Raw genomic sequence first — 20,121 nt, forward strand, 5'->3', positions numbered from 1 at the left:
TTTTAAAGATTTTATTTATTTATTTGCAAACAGACCTGGTTTTGATGCACTCTACACCACTCACTAGTTGTGTGACCTTGGGCACATGACCTGCCCTCCTTAATCTGGTCCTAAAGACTAAATGAGATAATGCACATACAACACTTATCACAGTGCCTGGAACAGATCAGTCCTCAGATCCAGGGTAGATTTGATAGGAGTAAAACACACACACAGCAGAATTAGAAAGAAAGAAACCATTGATGCTACCCCTCCTTGTTGCTGAAGAAAAGACCTCACTATGCAATTCTGCACACAAAGGCAGTATTTTCAAACTCTTTCTTGAATGCCTGAGTTTGCAGTTAGGCTTTTGGAGCTGCTGTACATGAGGGTGGGAACAGGGTCATGGAGATTCAGGGATTCAGGGGCCCCCCTCCATGCTCCTCAAGCTAGCGCAGCTCTGCATTCACCTGTTTATGCATTTGAAACACTGCATTTGAAAAGAGGTTCCCAATGCCTTTGTTTCTTAAAAGGAAATCCAGGGCACTGGGGGGAAGGGTTCTGAGCCTGGGGGGCTGTTCCCTGCAACCAGGCAAACATGGCGACCACAAGAAGAGGTGACTGAGTGTGATGCCCAGGCAGCTTCCTATTGCCTCCCTGGGTGCCCTCAGGCATCCCTAGACCACCATGGCGGACACATACAAGGGAGGCCAGCAAGCGGGCCTGGAATCAGGAGGCACTGATTCACTGCTACTCTCAACTAACCAAGAAGGACTCCAGGAAAAAACCCAATCAGGGAAGGGCCTCAGGTCAATAGGAATCTCATAAACTAAAAATGTGTGAATAAGAAATGATGCAGGATGGAGAAATCATTTCCTATCAGCACCTGGACTTGGTGAAAAGTATAGAAGTTCTCTATTGCTCTGGTTTATCCATTTCTGGTTATTTGAACACGTGTGTGCCTTGGCACACACAAGACCACTCTGAGATTGTAAGTTTCGCCTCTTGGAAATCAAAAAAGATGTCAATCTGCTACCTTTGAGAAGAGCAATGATGGACAGGGAAGGGACCTGGGGTTCCATCATATATCTGCTATTGATTGGTGTAAGCCCTTCCTTTGGTCACTGAACTCTTGGAGCCATGATGTCCCCATTCAGAAAATGACCAATTAACCAACCTCCAAGATGCTCCCGAACTTGGAGACTGTATTGCTTAATAAGCAGCTTACGTAGGTAGCTCCCTCTTGGCTCCAGCAGTCCTTGCTGTAAATGTTACAATTGTTACATAACCGTGTCAACTTCCCTCTTCTTTACCATTCTTGTTTCCAGAAAAGACAAGCACCCCGCCAACTCTGGTCCTACCCCCAGTTACTGGGAGAGTTTGCCTGGAACTGGAAGGGAATGTCTAATTATCAAGCAGGGCTGAAAGGATTTACCCCTCCATCTCATCAACAGACCAAAGCACATGGGTCTAAGTTTGGATGCTAAAAAAGAGGTTAATCTGAGCTGTCTTTGGGATTAATGAAGCAGGAAGACGGATGGAACCTCTCCGCTGCAGACAGAGGAGTAAGACTGCAAAACAGTAGCCAAGTGCTACTTGGAAAGAGCTGTCCACACGTGACGGATTCGTGCAGGAGCCAAAGAGAAAACAGAGGTGATGTGAGCATTTTTGAAAGATATAATTGTTGTTCAAAGTTTTAAAGCAGCACCCCATTTACAGAAGGAGTGAAGTGAATATTCTTTGGAAAACACACAGGCCCAGAACCTCCCGAGGCAGAAGTCTCCAAGCCAGTGAGTGGTTTGGAGTCCGCAGGTCTGGGCTTGTGTCCCAGCTCCGCGATGCGCTAGCTGCAGGGACTTGGCAACAGGGCCCCACCTCCCTCAGCCTCGGATTCCTCCCCCTACAGTACAAGAATGAACCCAGGACTTCTTCAGAAGTTGGGGAGATGATGCCACAGAGATGCCCAAAGAGAGAGCCTAGTAAGTACCACGTGGGCATCAGTAGTTTTTGTATTAAATGGTGTGTCTGGCCTTTAGGGGCAGTTGGCACCCCAATTCCAGGGAGCCCCGTAATGTAAAAAGACGCATTAGTGGGCAGGCAAGATGCGCGGCAGGCTGGTGGAAGGCACTGACCCCCAGGCCCTGTCCCCTCAGGATGCTCGGGAGGAAACGGAGAGGGAGGGGCTTTTCCCAGACTCCTGACAGGAGCTGCCACATCACAGTTCACATCATCTTCACGAAAACATTGCCCTGTTTTCACAGAAGAGGTCCCTGGGACGCAGGGAGGCAGAGCTGGAATTCCAGCTGGGCGGCTCTGTCTGGTCTGTTTTGCACCCAGAATGGAAAGGGCATGGGAGCTGGAACTTTCTGTCTGTCTCGGTCACTGCTGGGTTGCCACAGTAAAAAACCATGCAGCATGCAATAGTATCTGCCTTTCATGCCCGGACTCTTTCTACATCCCGAGTGGATTGCACTGTAATGCAGGCCGAGGGAAGGAGGAGAAGCCGAGGGGTTCCTCAGATGAACCAATGAAGACTGAGTCTCTGTGAGCAAGGTGGAGGGGACAGGTAACCAGATGTGGGCCCAGCCCTCAGAGAGCCTGGAGGGGGTTGGGGTGGGGCAGGGGACATGCAAAGCTGCTTGCCAGGAAGAGGTGGGAGATGAGCAATGCCACCTGAATGAGAGAGGGAACAGCATACAGGAGGGACCCATCACCTGGGGGCCAACGAGGTAATTCACCTGGAGAGCTGATGGTCCCCTCCAGGCCGAGCAGCTGAGGTGCCCCCCGGGTTTCTCACTGCCAGGAAGCAGCGTGTCACATTAGCGCTCTAGGAAACCTTCCCGGTTATTGCTCAGTAACCACCTGTTTCCATGACACCAGGTTGAAAATACCATCTTGTGGTTTTGGCGATTTTATTATTATGTTTCAATCTGAACCCAAAGAATTTTCTAGAAATAGGTCACTAATAATTTAGCAATTAAATTTAGGAGGGGGGGAAGAGGAAAAAAACCTGACCTCAAAGAAGACAATTCCTATCCATCCAGCCACAGCCAGAGAGTTTTTGACCGATGTGCTCAACGGTCCGAAAAAGTCGCTTTCGGTGCCTATCTGAGAGAACTACTGATCCTATGGTATGGACGCTGTGGAGGCTATTGGCAGAGATGTGGTGAAAACCTGCTTGGCTACCTCCAAGAAAAAGCCTCCATGACTTTCTTACTTCCCAGCTGGGGAACTCCAGACTTCAGCCTGTGGGCAGCCGGTTGCCGGGGGCAGGATGTGGGTGGGTGGGTGGGTTGGGGGGCGGACAGCAGCTCCCCTCCAGCTGGCAAACAGATGGAAGGATATCCTCATTCAGCTGTGATGGAGAATTTGCTCCAATCTTTCCAAAGACCCTCGGCTACTCAGCACCGGATATGAACACGCATCCTATGAAGAGCACGTTGTCAGGAACTGTGGCTCATCTGTTTTTACACAGATGCAATACTGTGACTAGCCCGCTGATCTCAGAAGACAGAAGGGGTGCTTTCCTCTTTGAAAAGAGGGGAAATTTGAAACAAACAGTACCCCAAAGAAGAAAGAAATCTGTTGTCCTGAAAGTAAGGGAAGGAAATGACTATCTGTTTCAGCCTTCGGGGGAGGGGGTGGAAAGAAGAGGAAGAAGAAGAAGAAAAAGCATATTCCCAGCAGATCTGTAAAAGCTGTAAGGAGAAGTTTTGGCAGACACCTCAGGAATAAATATGAACGAAAGGTTTGAACACTTCCTTAGGATGAAGAGATACTTATTTCCCTTACAAATCCTCAATGATGAGTTCCTTACATAAAAGATGTCCTAAGAGACCCTGCGAAATAAGGTCACATTGCTGATTTTGAGATAAATGTATGATCTCTGGAGACCGTCTCCGAGAATTAAATGTGATTTTTAACATGAAAAAAACGCGTGCTTGGACGACTCCTCATCAGGCTCAGAAATTATAAAAATAAAATAGTTCACTTCAAAGAGTAGTGAAGTGAAAGCTCTGTGGAAAAGCGGCACCTCTGACAGAAACTAGGCATTTCTGGAACAGCCTTACTGTGTGGTTGTTTCCTTGCCCAGCGGCACTTTCGCCCATGGGTGAAGTGGACAAATATAGTTGGGGGGAAAGGGACTGAACAGTTGCTTATAAAAATTTGCAGCAGCATCTAGTAAAAATATACTAAGAATGATCTCTAGCTGAAACTACTGTTTATGAGTAACTCGTATGATTTCCCTTTCCTATATTGTGGAAGGAGGGGGCTTACCTTTCTAGCTCCCAGACTCTGTTAGTTCCCTTGCAACATCAGGAGGGCTGGCCCAAATGGGAACAGAGCCGTGCCTAGCAGAGGTCACAGTGATACTTATTTTTCAAAGTTTAAAATCTCACCGTTGGAGAGGAGTTCACTTAGGTTATCCATGGTTACTCTGTTCTGGTTCTCTTCATCAGGCAGAGCTATTCCTTTAGCACCAACACCCAAGGGCAGAAATGTATCACTATAAATGACTTAATTAGGCTCCCCCCACCCACCCAATATGCGATCAGAAAGGGAAACCGTTCTCCCTTCTTCTCAGTCTCGATGCTGACCCATCCTACTCCAGCAAGCCCAGAAATATCCATTCCACAGAAGGGGAGCTCTCAGCCCTCCCTGGTCACGCAGTCCAGCAGGAACACAGCCTGCCAGAGTCTGCAGGGCTGTGTCCGCCTGCAGAGCACTGAGGTTATGAGCAAAGTTAAAGCCCCTGGAATCCTGCTCACCCCTAGACCCAAAAGCAGAGGGGGCAGGGAGCTGGTAATAGAGACCTTTAAGAGGCTGGAGAGAGACACAGGGAGAGGATAGATTGAGGGCAAGAAAGAAAGGAAGAAGACCCCAAAATCCAAATAAACCAAAAGACAATGTGATTTGTGGCAGCGCGAAGCAGTGAGTTCTGAGCTGAATATAGCCGTGACCGTAAAGTTGGCTGATGCCGATCAGATCACCTCTCAGTAGGGAGCGAGGTCAGATTCTGGCATCCTCATTGTTATATTAGTTATTAATAAACTTCCTAACAATGGAAGGAAGTGCCAGCCCTCAGAGAAGGGGAATGTGTGAAAGGGTGAGTAATGAACGCGGACAGATCCCAGGCGGCGTGAGGGCCCAGGTCGGCACATGTTTCCCCCAGAACGGAAAGTGTTGGGGCTGGGGCACGATCACACACCACGGGGGTGGGGTGGGGTGGGGTGGGGTGGGGTGTGTGTGTGTGCGTGTGTGTGTGTGTTTTAAACCAAAGATCCTTCGCCACATTCTTCGCAATCCTGATCACAATGATGACTCAACTGCCATCTCGTTAATCACACAGCCTATTTATAGACACAACACGGCCCTTTGTTTTATAGCAAATGGGTGGCTGGGGCCAGCAGCAGTCGCATGGTTTCATCCCTTTTAGAGAGGACACACAGTACCATGTATTTATTTATTTTTTGGTCTGGGAGGCTCCTGCGACAAGCCACAGGGGCCTCAGAACACTGTTGTTTCCCAAGTAAGTTTCCACCATTTTCTTTAAATAGGCGGAGAGCAAAACCATGTCTCCCTTGGCCGCCTGTGCTCCCACGGGCCTCAGCCCTGCTCCACGATGGCGAAGCCTTAGAACAATGCTCAGGACAGCCCTATGCTGCCTCCCGCTTTCACACAAGCTATGGAGAGGCCGTGCACGGCCAGCTACCAGGACAAGTGCCCTTGCTGGTTTGGTTTTTGTTTTGTTACTACATTTTTTTCTCCTCTCCCACCTTTTTTTTGAGATTTCAAGAGATGGGGGAAGGGAAGAGAGGTGCAAACCCGTGGAAGTCCCACAAAAAAAGATTTTGGATGCTTTTTTTTTTTTTTTTGAACTTGGAGAACATCATCACTGAATGGTTTGAATTCATAGCTGTCCTCTCTGCCTCTGTCTGAACTTCCACAAATTTGTTACCTGAAGCACAGACGAGCCAGAGCCACGAGAGGGGTGTGGACAAATTGGGAGGAACCGGGCAGGCTCTCCCGGGGTGGAGTGGAGAGAGGGCCCTGCTGCCTGCCCCTGCAGCAGTCAGTGGGTTCAAGGGGCACCCAGCCAGGCAGAGCTTGTGAGGAGGCCCACACAGCATCAGGCGTGTGGCTCTGTTGGCCTGCCTTGGCACCTGAGCTGCCTCGACGTCCCTTCTTCCAGGGGACTCTGGGAAGACTGCACCATCTCTCAGCTGATGTGTTTTGGGCACAAGGGTCCTCACATCCTTTCAAGCCTGACCACCAGGCCCCTCTACAGATGGATTCGCGATACGGGTTCCACAGCCTTCTTGTGGTCTGAATCACATTCAGTGCCTTTTAGTCCAACACTGGTCTTGCATCTTGGGCTCAAACATCTCACCGCCTCTCAGGGTGTCTACTAGGACAGGGGCCTACGGGTCTGACACGGGAGGGCCCTATGCATCACCATCGAAGAATTTAGGGGGCCTCGCCCTAAGCCTCAATAAATGGTTTCAACTATGTGGACCCTTACTTTCTGAAATGCCAGCCCCTGGCTCAGGGCATTAATGAGTGTAGACTTCTGACTTCTTTCATACATAGCAATGATCCTGCTTTGTTTCTCTAGCAACTCATACCTCAGATGCCAAGTACGGGACATCAGTAATTTTAAAGGTATTTACATGCCCTTAGTTAAATAGGAAAATCACCTTCATCATTACTAAGAGCTTGGAAATATTTTATATCTGTTAACATCAATAAACAGTATGAAGCACTCTGAAGAGAGGGACTCTAACTTTGTAAAATGTTGTGTATAGTACCAGGCAAGATCTGGGAGCTAGGAAAAGGGTTCACACCACAGTGATATTACATTGTCGTTACATGGCTCAGCCACACCACAATCCGGGGATAGACCAGGGTGAAAAAGTAGATGGAAGACAGCACGGATGCACACTACTTGCAAAAGGAGCCTGATCTGACAAGATGAACTTTTTAAGGTCTGATGCCAGTCTACACGGTGATACGGGACAATCCGAGGGAGAGTATCGGTGGTGGGTATCTGAGTTCTAGGCAAGGCCCAAGATGCCTTACACTTCAGGAACACAGAAGGTCCTTGAAATGCAGCACGTGCAGGATTCTTACTACTAGTCTTCCAATTCTGACTTCAATAACCCTATACCATGGACATTGGTTTTGGCAATGATTTTTTGGATTTGACACCAAAATCAAAGGCACCTAAAGTAAAAATGAACAAGCGGAACAACATCAAACTAAAAGCTTCTGCACGGTAAAGGAAACCGTCAACAGAACAAAAAGGCAGCCTACTGAATGGTGGAAGAGATTTGCAAACCATATATCTGATTAAGGAGTTAGTATCCAAAATATATAAAGAACTCATACAACTCAATAGCAAAAAACCAAACAGTCCAATTAAAAAATGGGCAGAGGATCTTACTAGATGTTTTTCCGAAGACATGCAAATGGCCAATAGACACGAAAAGCTGTTCAACATCACTCGTCATCAGGGACGTGCAAATCAAAACCACTAGAAGATATCACCTCACACCTGTCACAATGGCTAGAATCAAAACGAGAAGAAATAACAAGTTTTGGCAAAGATGTAGAGAAGAAGGAACCCCCGTGCACTGTTGGTGGGAATGCAAACTGGTGCAGCCACTGTAGAAACAGTATGGAGGTTCCTCAAAAAAATTAAGAACAAAACTGCTATATGATCTAGCATTCCACTTCTGGGTATTCATCCGGAGAGAATGAAAACACGAATTCAAAAAGATACACGTACTCCTCCGTTCACTGCAGCATTATTTATAACAGCCAAGGTATGGAGACACCTCACCAATGAATGGATGAAAAAGATGTAGCATATACATGTAATGGAGTATTATTCAGCCATGAAAAAAGATGAAATCTTGCTGTTTGGGACAACACAGATGGACCCTGAGGGCATTGTGTTAAGTGAAGTAAGTCAGGTGGAGAGAAACAAATACCGTATGTATAATCTCACTTACATGTGGAACTTAAAAAACACAAACCCAAAAAACTGAAGCTCATAGATACACAGAACAGATTGGTGGCTGCCAGAGACAGGGGTTGGGGGAGATAGGTGAAGGGGTTCAAAAGGTACTATTTTCCAGTTACAAATAAGTCATGGAAATGTGATGTTAAAAAACATTTTTTAAATCATGTTTGGAGTATCTACTGGATGTCAGGCACTGGCCTATAAGCAGAAAAAAGAATTTTCTTTTTTCTTCTTTTAAGTAGGCTTCATGCCCAAAGCTGAGCCCAAAAAAGGGCTCAAACTCATGACCCTGAGATCAGGACCTGAGCTGAGTCCAAGAGTCAGATGCTCAACTGACTGAGCCACACAGGCACCCCTGAAAAAGGGATTTTAAAATGAGAATTCACTTCTCAAAATATTTTTAAGGAATATTTATTAGACACCTTTTTTGTCTTTCCTTCTCTCTTGCTCTCTCTTTTTTTCTTTCTTTCTTAACATAAGGCAGTAGGTGAAGGAGAGAGACCATGTGACCAAATAGGATACGGAATTAGATGCATCGTATTTTCTAAATGAAAAGCAGAACATGGGGTCTGGCAAGTGTAATAAAAAGAGTGTTTAAAATCAGGGCTTTCCTGGAAAAGTAATGCCTCATCCATCTGTGGGAGTGCATCACTAAGGAATGCTCAAGAAACAGGCAAGAGGACGCCAAAGGACAAAAAAGAACGGAGTGGGACACCAGCCAGCTGTGGAGCCATTCAAGCCAGCTAGACGTCCTCACTGTGGGGGACAGGAAACCCTCCCTTCCAGGTGGGGCTGCAGAGGGCGTGCCCCAGGTGAGGGCAGAAGACAGACAGCCAGCGATCAGCAGCTGCAGTGGGAGTGACGACCAGATCTGTGGACACTTGAAATTCCCTTTGTTAACTGATGGCCTCTATTCTTTCCTGTTTGGGATCTCTCCCCGGATGGTCTTCCTAAGTCACTGGAGGGAGGCCTCCCCACAGACCCTCAGCCTTAGCCTCACGCTCTGGCTGGCAGGACTGGGCAGGGTTTGAGGCGCTGCCTGGTTTGGTCATGGGGCATGGCTCATACTTTCTGGGCTTCTCATCTCCTGGGACTTTCCTCTCGCACAGTGGTGCAGCAGAGAGTGGACAAGGAAAGAACCCAGGGGGTCAGGGGCCACGGATGTTGCCCCTCTGAAAGTGGGGAAGGAAAGGTCTTTAGCTGCCTCCAGCAACTCCCAGACAGCTCAGCCTGGGGCCCCTGGAGCGAAGTTATCACCCATTTGAAAATCACTTTAATATCTTGGTATAAAGATGCCTTATTTGATGTTATTCTATTATTCTGTTCTATCAGGCTGGCAGCAGTCACACAGATGCACTGCTTTCTAACCTTGAAGATGCCTAGATCTCACTTGCTGATGACTGAGTGATGTCCGTTCTAGGTCAGGAGGTTTGGGGTTCCCATGCACAACCGGGTCCGTGGCTCTGTTAGGTTACTGGCATGGCGGCCCCAGAGGCTGACAGATAGAGGAGTGGCCAGAGGAGACAACCCAAGACACAGGTCTGAAAGACACTGAGCAACCCTGTCACCTCAGGCTTTTATCTCTTCCTCAGCGGGAAGAGTGGCTCAAGGTGTGGTCCCCAGACCAGCTGCATCAGCATCTCTTAGGAACTTGTTACAAATGCTAATTCTCAGGCTCATCCCCAGACCCGGAGAGTTAGACACCCTGGAGCTGGAGCTCAACTCGGTGTTTGAACTGCCCTCCAAGTGAGTCTGATGCGCCTAGAAGTTTGAGAAGCCCTGGGCTGCAAGAATCCATTCTCCTTTGGGATAGAACCCAGAACTCCTTTGGGAAAGTACCCAGATTCCCAAATGGATATGAAACCACAGCAGGGATGCACACCTCGCTGAGCCTGAAGGATGAGCTGGGCTCATGTGTGGCTGAAGGAGGAGAACTGTTGGCAGGTAAATCCAGACTCGAATCTCAGACCCTGGGCTTTAACAAGGGTTAGAAGTGTCTAGACTACAAACACAGGGGTTGGTGCTGGCTCTGCCCTCTGCCACTCAGCAGGGGATTGAGAGTGGCTGTAGTATGAGGCAGGGGTCTGGGGCTTTGTAGGACATCCTCTTCAATACAAGACAGCAACATTCTCTACAACTTTCACTGTAAACCTCAAGGTCTCAGAAATAATGATCATTTGGTTCGCTGTGCTAATGAAAACATTCTGAGGAATCTGAGGCAGGGAGGGGTTTATGGTAAACTCTATGGTGACCTGGCAGAGGGAGATCCAAGTTTTGTGGGGCATGAAGCTTATATTGGTGGCTTCATTTAAGGAAAAGAATGCAATTATTACAATAGCCAAGATATGGAAGCAACTTAAGTGTCCACTGATGGGTGAATGGATAAAGATGGTGTATATATACATAATAGAGTATTACTCGGCCACAAAAAAGAATGAGCTCTTGCCATTTATGACAACATGGATGGACTTAGGGGGTCCTATGCTAAATGAAAGAAGTCCGAAAAACAAATACCGTATGATTTCGCTTATATGTGGAAGCTAAAAATCAAAATGAATAAACAAACAAACAGAAACAGATCCAAAAATACAGAGAGCTGGTGGTCGCCAGAGGGGAGGGGGCTGGAGAGAGGGGCAAATTGGGTGGAGGGGAGTGGGAGGTCCAGGCTCCCAATGATGGAATGAGTAAGTCCCAGGGATGCAAGAGACAGCACAGGGAATATAGTCAATGATATGGTATTAGTGTTATAGCGTGACAGACGGGACGTACACTTGCAGGGAGCAGAGCATACCACAGATGATGAATCACTGTGTTGTACGCCTAAAACTCATGTAACGTGTGTCAACTGCACTTCAAGGTAAAAAAGAAAAGAATGCAAAATGTGTCATGTTCACAGAAACACATGGGCCCTCCCAGGGCCTCTGAACGGCCTGCCTGGTGTGGGCTCCTGAGCTGAAGCTCCATTAGCCCCCCAGTAAGCGGGCCTCCTGGTCCTGGAGGGGCACAACCTCCCCCTCGTCCTTCGGGTCTATGTTTTCTCCTGGCTCTGACCGCACTCAGCTAGCCTAGGAGCTACCTAGACGCTCAGCCTCTCCCCTCTGTGGGCTCTTCTCCTTCTCCCTCTCTCCCACTGCTGCTGTGTGCAGTCACTAGACGTGGTCCCAGGAAAGACCCCGGGGACCGACGGGATTTTACTGCTATGAAGACATCACTTTCCACTGCTCATGCTTGCTTACTTGTTTGTCTTTGGTGATATTTTCACTTCCATCCTTTTACAACCACGGAAGCACCGGGGAAAAGAAAAACAATGAAAAACTAGGAGAGAAACATAATAGGGAAGGTGCAACGAAGAGGAAGGGCAGTGAGGGGTGGAAGAATCTAGACCAAGCCGATGGAGGCAGGAGGCAAAATCCGGGCAGGCAGGATGCCTCCGTGAATGAAGGCGTGCTGGCTCCCCTGTCAGCAGAGGGTGGAAGAAAGGGCAGCAGAGAAGGCAAGGCTGGGTGTGAAGGTGGGGGGCCTCCGTGGACCGCATGGGGCGGGGCCATCACAGACGGAGGGATGCTCCAACAGGGGTAGAACAAAGGTGACGCTAAGGACGTAATATTCAGAGACAGCTCCTAGAATGCTAGGGCAGGAAGGAATCTTAAAAATAAAAAAAAAAGAAGAAGAAGAAGAAGAAAGAGCAAGCACTCTGGAAGATGGGGGAGGGCAAACGAAGACTTTTTGCTTCCCTTTCATGGCTCGGAGGCAAGGGTACACTGTCCCCAGGAACAATCAGCCTTTGATGGTGTGGCCTGGGGAGTGACCTGCATTAGTTATACTTTCTAACATTTCCAAACAATGATCGCCTCCCTCCCTCTTCCTGCGCTCCTCAAACCTCCCCCTCTTCCTGTCACTGCAGCAAATGGCCTCCCTATTCTGGACCTCAGCCTCCTCTGAATCCTCAGAGCTTGTCCGCCCCTCCCGCATCCAATGACAAAATGACATGCCCAGGGCTCTTAGAAACAAGCTTGGAATCAGAGCCTTGGACTCAGTTGCAAAAGGCGCTTAACTGCTACACCGCATTCCGTGACCAAGACTCTCCTTGCCGAAGGCCAAGAGTTTCTGTACCTTCTAAAGTCCTGAAGAGCTCCCCTGCGAATAGGATGCAGTGTTGCTCAGCACCATGAGCCTGCCTTCAGCCCCTCCTTAGTTTAATTCTCGTTTAAGGACACACAAGTGAACCAACCCCACCTCGTCCTTGGACTTGACATTCCTGACAGTTGGCCTTCAGCATTCAGAAGGCTCTGGAGGGTGCCTGAGGAGAGGTATGGAGCCAACAGTCCTTCCCACACGGCATGGTTCTGCTGCTTCTTATTCCCCCCTCCCCCACCCTTTGGCACTTTCGGCGGTTTTCTCAGATTCCTATTTGGCTCAAAACCTTGGTCTCACAACCGGAGCCAGCTCCTTGTGAGCCTGCCAAGTTGCATCCTCAGCGGCTGCCACTCCTGGACCTTCCCCGGAGCCACTGTGGGATGGAAGCCACCCTCAGCAACAGCCTCTTCCCCAGCTCCCTGCATGGCGGCTCTCCAAGAAAAGCCCGCTTACCTGACGACAGGAGGCTCCCGCTGCTGCCACTGATGATCTTCCCCTTGCTCCCCATGTTGGCCAACTTGGAGGTCTTCAGCGTGCCCGTCTCGGTCAGGTCAATGGCGATCTCACTCAGGCTTCGTGCGGCATGGATTTTAGACTAGAATGGAAAAGACAGCCGGGTTACAAAGAGGTGTTCGGAGAGAGAACGCTTATCACCCACGGGCTTGGGGTCCTGAGATTTAGCAAATGGACTACTGTCCTGGCTTGCAGCACTTTTAGGTTTATGTTCTCTGGCTCTGTCCCTAATCACCGAAGCTCCCTGCAGGAGGTATGGCTCTAGAGCGGACATGAGTGATGCATTTGCCAAGCTACTCTACGGGCTCTACCGTGCCGTGCCCAGAGCAGGGACTCTGGCATCAGATGGACCTGGTCGGAGTCCTGGTTTGGGGAAAGTCCCTTGATCTCATGGAGCCTCATTATTCCCAGCTATAAAATGGGGAAAAACACTACCTACCACTGACGGTTCTGTTAGGGTCAAAGGAAGTAAGGCATGTGAAGGGCTCCCCTATGCCGTTCCCTCGTACACAGCTCTCAATAAATAGCAGTGATTATATTTTGTGTTCAAAGGAGGAGGAAAAAAATAATTTTCAGCTTTGTGAATGACAGAAGTATATGAAACAGATTTATGAAGTCCCAATAGATTCTGAGGGGATTTAAATGCCTTCCAGTGTTAGCCCCGTGGCCATGGAACGTTTAGAGGCTTGGAACGTGATGGTGCTCTAGACATGCAAGGAGCATGTCTACATGTGTAGAAGCCACTGAACAACTGCTCATTTGGATGCTCAGGCCCCACCAATAAGCGCTCGACACCGTGCTCTGCTTCTATTTTGATACCTGTGTGCTCCAAAGTCTTCAGATTATAGTTAACGCTCCACTCCGTTTATCCTGCATATTAACTGGCCTGCCCTGGCTAACAGTAACACCGGGCTGGATTAATTAGAGAAGTCCTCTGTTATCACAATCCTATTCCTAAAAGTGTTTGTTTTTCACAAAGCTACCTTTTTTAGTTACTGCCCTCAGTAGATGAAAATGGGTTTGCATTGCCTACATGTGTGTTTGATGTTTGCTTTTTTTTTTCCCCCTTCTTCAGGGAATCAATTTTTGTGATCGTGCTTAAGGCAATAGGCTTTACCCACAGCACGAACTTAATGAAAACCACTGTAAATGCTAGTAGAACCCACACATTTGCTGAGGTTTCTTTCCGTGGCCATTGGCTATAGCCCATACAACGATGGAACTAGGTGATGTCCTAAACCGAGATTTTCAGTCCCTTCATGTGTGTCTGCCCCCACACACCCAAGTCTGTCCCCCACACAGGAGAAGCCGGCAGAGGGCGGATACGGGGGCCACGGCGGGTGGGTAGACGCTGCCCATTCTCTTCCTTACTGACAGTCTCTGCCCAGGTGCCCTGCGCTGTCCAGCAGAGGCTCTCTGAACCCCCATGGCCTTGCCCTTCCTCTGGCCTCCACACTGATGCAGACACTGATGAAGGACCATGTCTTCCAATAGCTGAGCACTTTCCTCTTATTATAAGAGAGTCTAGGATCGAGGAAACATGGAGTGTTTTTGCTTGTTTTGTTCTCTGGGTATGAACAATCATCTCATTGGTCCTTCCTTGACTGATGTCTCCTTTCTGACCTCAACTCTGAATGTCCCTGCACTCAGATCCAGGTCACCTTCCTCAGGTCAGGGTCTCCTTGCTCAGGATATAACCCTGGCCACCAGGGCCCCCCACAGCACTCTGGCTGGGGGTGGGGGGGTGGGGGGCAGAAGCAAGAAGTGCCTTTTGTTTCGCATGGACAGCGCATGTCCACAGGGCCCATCTGGTTGAGCTTTACCCTCTGAGCAAGCAGAGGGAGCACACCCATTACTTTCTGCAGCACTCCTCTTTACCAACACCCACGCTCGAATAAAAAGAGCTGTCTCTTGCAGCTACTTAATGACTCATGGAGACACAGAACAACTCAGCGTGGTGGGGAGGCACCCATGCTTTGAAGTCAGAAAGATCTGGACTGGAATCTTGGCTCTGGCCAGTTTACCACTGTCTGGCCATGACCTTCAACCTGTCTGATACTCAGATCCCTGCTTGTAAAATGGAGCTCTTAAAACCCAAATGGCAGAGTTGTGATAAAGACTAAATTAGATAATATAATGTTGAGGCCACTGGAATTGAAATAGGAACAGGATCCAAATCAGGGCCTGGAAGTAATTTGCTAAATGAGGTGAGACTGATGGCTCAACCTGGTACTTGGGGGAATCTCATTAATCACACAGAAGACCTGTCTGTCCCTCCCCCACCTCCATTCCTGCCACACATCGGTCTGAGAGGCAAAAACCAAAATATGGAAAAAGGGACCAACAGCTATCCTTCCCAAGGGAGACTAGATTCGTCGAAGTTTTAGGAAATTACTAGCTTCTCTCCAAATGGAAACAGGACAATGACCAAAAAGACCCAGTGCAGAGAGCGATGCTAAGAGGAATGAGTACAGATGGGGGGAGATTCTTTTCTCGAAAAGTCGAGTCTTTGGGACAACACAAAAGAGCCTCCAACATTCTGAACATTGTGCTTTGAGGGTCTTGCCCTACTGAGTTTTATTACTGTTATCTCACAAGCAAGGTTGCATTGTCCCCTACCATGCTATCACTCTGCTTCTGATCTAGATGGAATGAAGAACAGAAGACAGATCAGAAAAAAAAAAAAAAACAATTAAGAAGAAGGAAAGATGTCTGGACTGGAGGCCAACTTGAGAAGTCCCCACTCTGAGTTCAGAGGAGAGGTGTCTAATGTTTACTCTCAACAATTTGAGCTTTCAACTATTTTCCTCCCAAGTCAACAAGACATTCCTTAGCTCTGGGTTCTGGGCTCCAGAGGTTGCTGGGATCCTTGGGGTCAGCAAATATAAGTTACCAGTTGTAACTGGTGCCTGGACAGCCTCTCATTCTGCATGAGCCACAGGAAACCAACCAACAGGGGCTCTTTCTGTTGTCTTTGGTGATGGAAGGTGTTGGTGTGTGTGTGTGTGTGTGTGTGTGAGAGAGAGAGAGAGAGAGAGAGAGAGAGAAACGCTATTCTTACAGGATTGGCACAAGGATCCTGAAAGAGGAAAATGCCTGAGCGCCAGGGAAGAGCCTGAGACTGCTCAGCCACCCACTCCTGCTGACTCAGCCCACTAGACTGCACTTGTCTCTGGGGCTGATAAGCATCACTTGGGAGGCCTGGGCTTTGCCGAAGCCCTTCAGAGAAAGGAATGGATGGCATGGCCTGGTGCAGCAGGGTGTGGGGCGATGGCCCCTATGCTGGCCAACACCGGCTACTTAGAAATATTTTGCAGCCTGTCCCAGGTCTCTCAGCCGTCACTCACCAGAGGTCATTCTGCCCATCAGAGACGGATCACATCACCCTTGTACCGAGAATGACATTCCAGAAGCGAAAGGTGTCGTAACGTACTTCCTAAGGGGAATTTTATCATCTCTGACTTCATCTGGGAAACTGAGAGAACTTAACCTTTACACAAGTGTTGGCCGGGGAACAGTATGTTGGATTAATGATGATGATAAAAGATGGCACATATCTCCTAAAGCAATTTCACACACACTGTGTCATCGGGCCAATCAATAATTTCCGTATTTTCTTTCTTGTTCTCTAATCAGGGAAGCAAAGCAGGAGCAATGGAAGACTTGCCCAGGGTCACGGAACTGGAAATGGAGTCCCTGGACTTCCACGTGGGAGAGTTGGTTGCTCACCTGCCACTGTGGGTTGAGGAATGGGTTCCTATGAGAAATGGAAGGGCTCTGGAGCATCCGTGAGCATTCAGAGCTTACTGGGGGAAAGTTCTCCTGCTCCTGGGTGGATGTGTGTTTCCTTCCGTCCCCCAGGGGTCACTGAGAAGGATGGCTGAAATTTCCCTATTGCTGTGGGCACCTGCTTTGGCCTTTTAAAAGACACTTCCTGTTAATAAATGATCTTTGATAATTACTTTTTGAAGTTGACTTGTTGCATCAGAGGGCTGACCTGTAAGCCTGGCCAATAAGGCTTCTCCAACTGCAGAGTAAGACCATCTTTGAGAACGGGGAAGAAGGCCCTACTGAATGGCCTCTTGAGTTGCCCAAGAGACCCTCAATGCAAAGAACGAGCATGGGGGTTGGGGATGGGAGGGGTAGATCTCAAACCGCTAATGTACTAACCTAAGGATGAGATACACTTTGTCTCTTCTCCTTTCAAAATTGTGCTGTCAGTGTGTGTGGGGTCTGCCCACAAGAGGAATTGGCAGTGGGGTTTGGGAGGGCTGCCAAGGTCTCTACCCCTTACCACCCCTTACCACCCATTCCCAAACAATGCAGAGGATGGAATCGATGTTTTAAGGTTTGGACCTCCAACTCCCGAGACCCGAGGGCAAAATGCTGACACCCACCTACTGTCTCAATCTAAAGCATGAGTCAAAATGCTTTGGCCCTGTTTCTTTTGATCTAATCGGGCTTCAAATCCCTGTGCCAATGTCCATCACCACCAGGAAAGCTGTGGAATGCTCCCACTATGCCTAACAACAACAAAAAATACCCCTCCACTCTGTGCCCATTCACCCCAGAAAATGACCAAAAAAGGGGTCAGGAAGAAGACTTAGCAGAGGAGAAAAACGTGTTACAGAGAAGAAAGTGACAGCTACCCAGGAAGGGCTCGGATTTGAAACTGAATTATGAGTTGAGAGATTGTTTCCTTTTCTCCTATTTTCGTAATATCTTTCTCCTTCCTCCCGCTAGATCCCAGGTCACTCCTTCCACTCCCCTTCCCAAGCCAGGGAAAGAGCAACCCCATCCAGACGGAAAATAAGGCAGAAGAAGAAGCTGTAAGGATCCAAGAGGGCACCGATCTGATGAATCTTGGGTCCAGTAAGCCTAGGGTCCGGCCACCTCCTCGCCTCCCGAGAACCCACATGATGGGACAAAACCTCCCAGGGTCCAACGCCCAGCTCCTTCTATAGCTCTGCAGACCCTCCTCCCCAAGCCAGCAGGATCCTGGGAAAGGTGCAAGACCCACCCTGATGGCTCGTGGGGGGGATGCAAGTCAGCACAGAAGACGGGCTGGAGGAAGAGGGGGCCGAGTGTTGATATAAGCTGTGTGTGAACCAAGGAGACGTCATTCTCCCACCCGCCAGAAAATGCACCTGCGTGTCTGCATTGGGGCTGGGTCAAATCTCCCTTGGAGGATGATTGTTTACCAAGGCCCGAGGCTCCAGGCCTACCTTAGGGAAACAGTGTTGGGTGCTGCTACTTCTTTTTTTTTTTTTAACGTTTCCAGTTCTGACTTTTAAAAAAAAAAATGGAGGTGGCAGTTGGAAAGGCCTGAAGTGCTTTCACAGCAATTATCCTAAACAGTTAGATGGTGTCTATTAATTGCAAACGGTTTTTTTTTTTTTCCTCTCTCAAAAAGCAAACAATACGCCACTGTTTAAACACCATACAGGGCTTGACGGCTTGTTCCAGGGAGAGGTTCCTGAGGTTCAGAAGCATGCTCTGAATTCCTCAAAAGGGCCCTACCTGGCTACAGTAAACGGTTTGAGAGGCTGCAACCGCGGTTGGGCCCGAGCCCCTTAACCAAGCTGCGTGGAACATGCCCTTTGGAAGAGCCCGTCTCCTTCCTCCCTCCCATAATTCTTTCATACCTGTGCACATCTCGGGGCAAGGGACACGGGGCTGCCCCCACCCACCCAACTCCCAATCCCTCAACTAGGAGACACAGGCCCTCGTGTGCCCTTAGGTAAGCCTGCGGTGTGGTCAAAGGGCCGGTCATTGTGGAGTCCCTCCCAGCCCCAGAGAAGGACTTACCTTACTCTGCTTTCTGTCCAGATAGAACTGGTGTTGGCTAATGGCCATAGCCCAAATGGACTTGATCAAAGCCGGACATGCATACCACGTATGAACTGCGATGCCACTGTGTCCAAATGTCCTCCTTGTCACTGAAGCCCTGGGATGGCAAGAATCACAGGGTTCAACCATGTTGATGATGCGGGACTCCAGTGACTGGTTGACAGCTTTTACTGAGATCCCCATGGGATTTAAAAGCCCTTGCATAAATGGGACAGATGAGTGCACACACGCACGTGCGCGCGCGCACACACACACACACACACACACACACACTTAGGGAAACTAGCTAGCAAAGGCCATCTTTTTTTTTTTTTTTAAAGATTTTATTTATTTATTTGAGACAGAATGAGAGAGAGAGAGAGCACATGAGAGGGGGGAGGGTCAGAGGGAGAAGCAGGCTCCCTGCCAAGCAGGGAGCCCGATGCGGGACTCGATCCCGGGACTCCAGGATCATGACCTGAGCCGAAGGCAGTCGCTTAACCAGCTGAGTCACCCAGGCGCCCCGCAAAGGCCATCTTTTTAATTGTTTAATAAAAATCGTATATATTTTCTTTAACCATTCATCAATGGACTTTTGGGCTCTTTCCACGACTTGGCTGTTGTGGACACTGCTGCTGTAAACATTGGGGGTGCATGGGCCCCTCAAACCAGCATTTTTGTGTCCTTTGGATAAATACCTAGTAGTGTAATTGCTGGGTCATAGGGTAGCTCTATTTTTAACTTTTTGAGGAACCTCCACACTGTTTTCCAGAGTAGCTGCACCAGCTTGCATTCCCACCAACAGCGCACGAGGGTTCCCCTTTCTCCACAACCTTGCCAACACCTATGTTTCCTGAGTTGTTAATTTTAGCTATTCTGACAGGTATGAGGTAGTATCTCATTGTGGTTTTGATTTGTATTTCCCTGATGATGAGTGATGTTGAGCATTTTTCATGTGTCTGTTGGTCATCTGGATGTCTGCTTTGGAAAAGTGTCTATTCATGTCTTCTGCCCATTTCTTAATTGGATTATTTGTTTATATTTCTTTATATATTTCGGAAACTAACCCTTTGTCTGACATGTCATTTGCAAGTATCTTCTCCCATTCCCTCGGTTGCCTTTTACTTTCATTATTTCCTTCACTGTGCAGAAGCTTTTTATTTTGATGAGGTCCCAATAGTTCATTTTTGCTTTTGTTTCCCTTGTCTCCTTAGACAATGGAGTATTACCTGGTGATCAAAAAAAATGAAATCTTGCCATTTGCAACAACGTGGATGGAACGAGAGTGTATTATGCTAAGTGAAGTAAGTCAGGGAAAGACAAATATATGATTTCACTCACATGTGGAATTTAAGAAACAAAATAGATGAACATGGGGAAGGGAAGGAAAAATAAGATGAAATCAGAGAGGGAGGCAAACCATAAGAGACTCTTTTTTTTTTTTTATTTTAAAGATTTTATTTATTTATTTGACAGAGAGAGAGCACAAGTAGGCAGAGCGGCAGGCAGAGGGAGAGGGAGAAGCAGGCTTCCCGCTAAGCAGGGAGCCCGATGCGGGGCTCGATCCCAGGACCCCGGGATCATGACCTGAGCCGAAGGCAGACGCTTAACGACTGAGCCACCCGGGCGCCCCAAGA

The 20,121-nt window shown here is 48.4% G+C and overlaps 1 protein-coding gene and 1 long non-coding RNA gene across 16 annotated transcripts in view; one reads left to right on the top strand and one right to left on the bottom strand.

Annotated features, from left to right (window-relative positions):
• FRMD4A (FERM domain containing 4A) overlaps positions 1-20,121 on the bottom strand; it is a 330,684-nt gene that overhangs the window by 41,134 nt on the left and 269,429 nt on the right. For all 15 annotated transcript variants that reach the window (XR_014145475.1, XM_081820621.1, XM_081820619.1 and 12 more), the window contains 2 exons: positions 18,464-18,602; positions 12,596-12,737 (listed from right to left, as the gene is read on the bottom strand). Coding sequence is in view for 14 of the 15 variants with exons in the window: in XM_081820621.1 (XP_081676747.1) it covers positions 12,596-12,737; positions 18,464-18,602 (281 nt within the window). In the remaining variant the exon portion in view is untranslated. The remainder of the gene's footprint in view (positions 1-12,595; positions 12,738-18,463; positions 18,603-20,121) is intronic.
• On the top strand, positions 9,351-16,616 carry LOC145721647 (uncharacterized). The gene is made up of 2 exons (XR_014145476.1): positions 9,351-9,949; positions 16,302-16,616. It is a non-coding gene; the product is annotated as an uncharacterized LOC145721647 (long non-coding RNA).

The sequence above is a fragment of the Leptonychotes weddellii genome, chromosome 5 (assembly GCF_054177405.1).
Source record: "Leptonychotes weddellii isolate Sample4059 chromosome 5, ASM5417740v2, whole genome shotgun sequence".
NCBI lineage: Eukaryota > Metazoa > Chordata > Mammalia > Carnivora > Phocidae > Leptonychotes > Leptonychotes weddellii.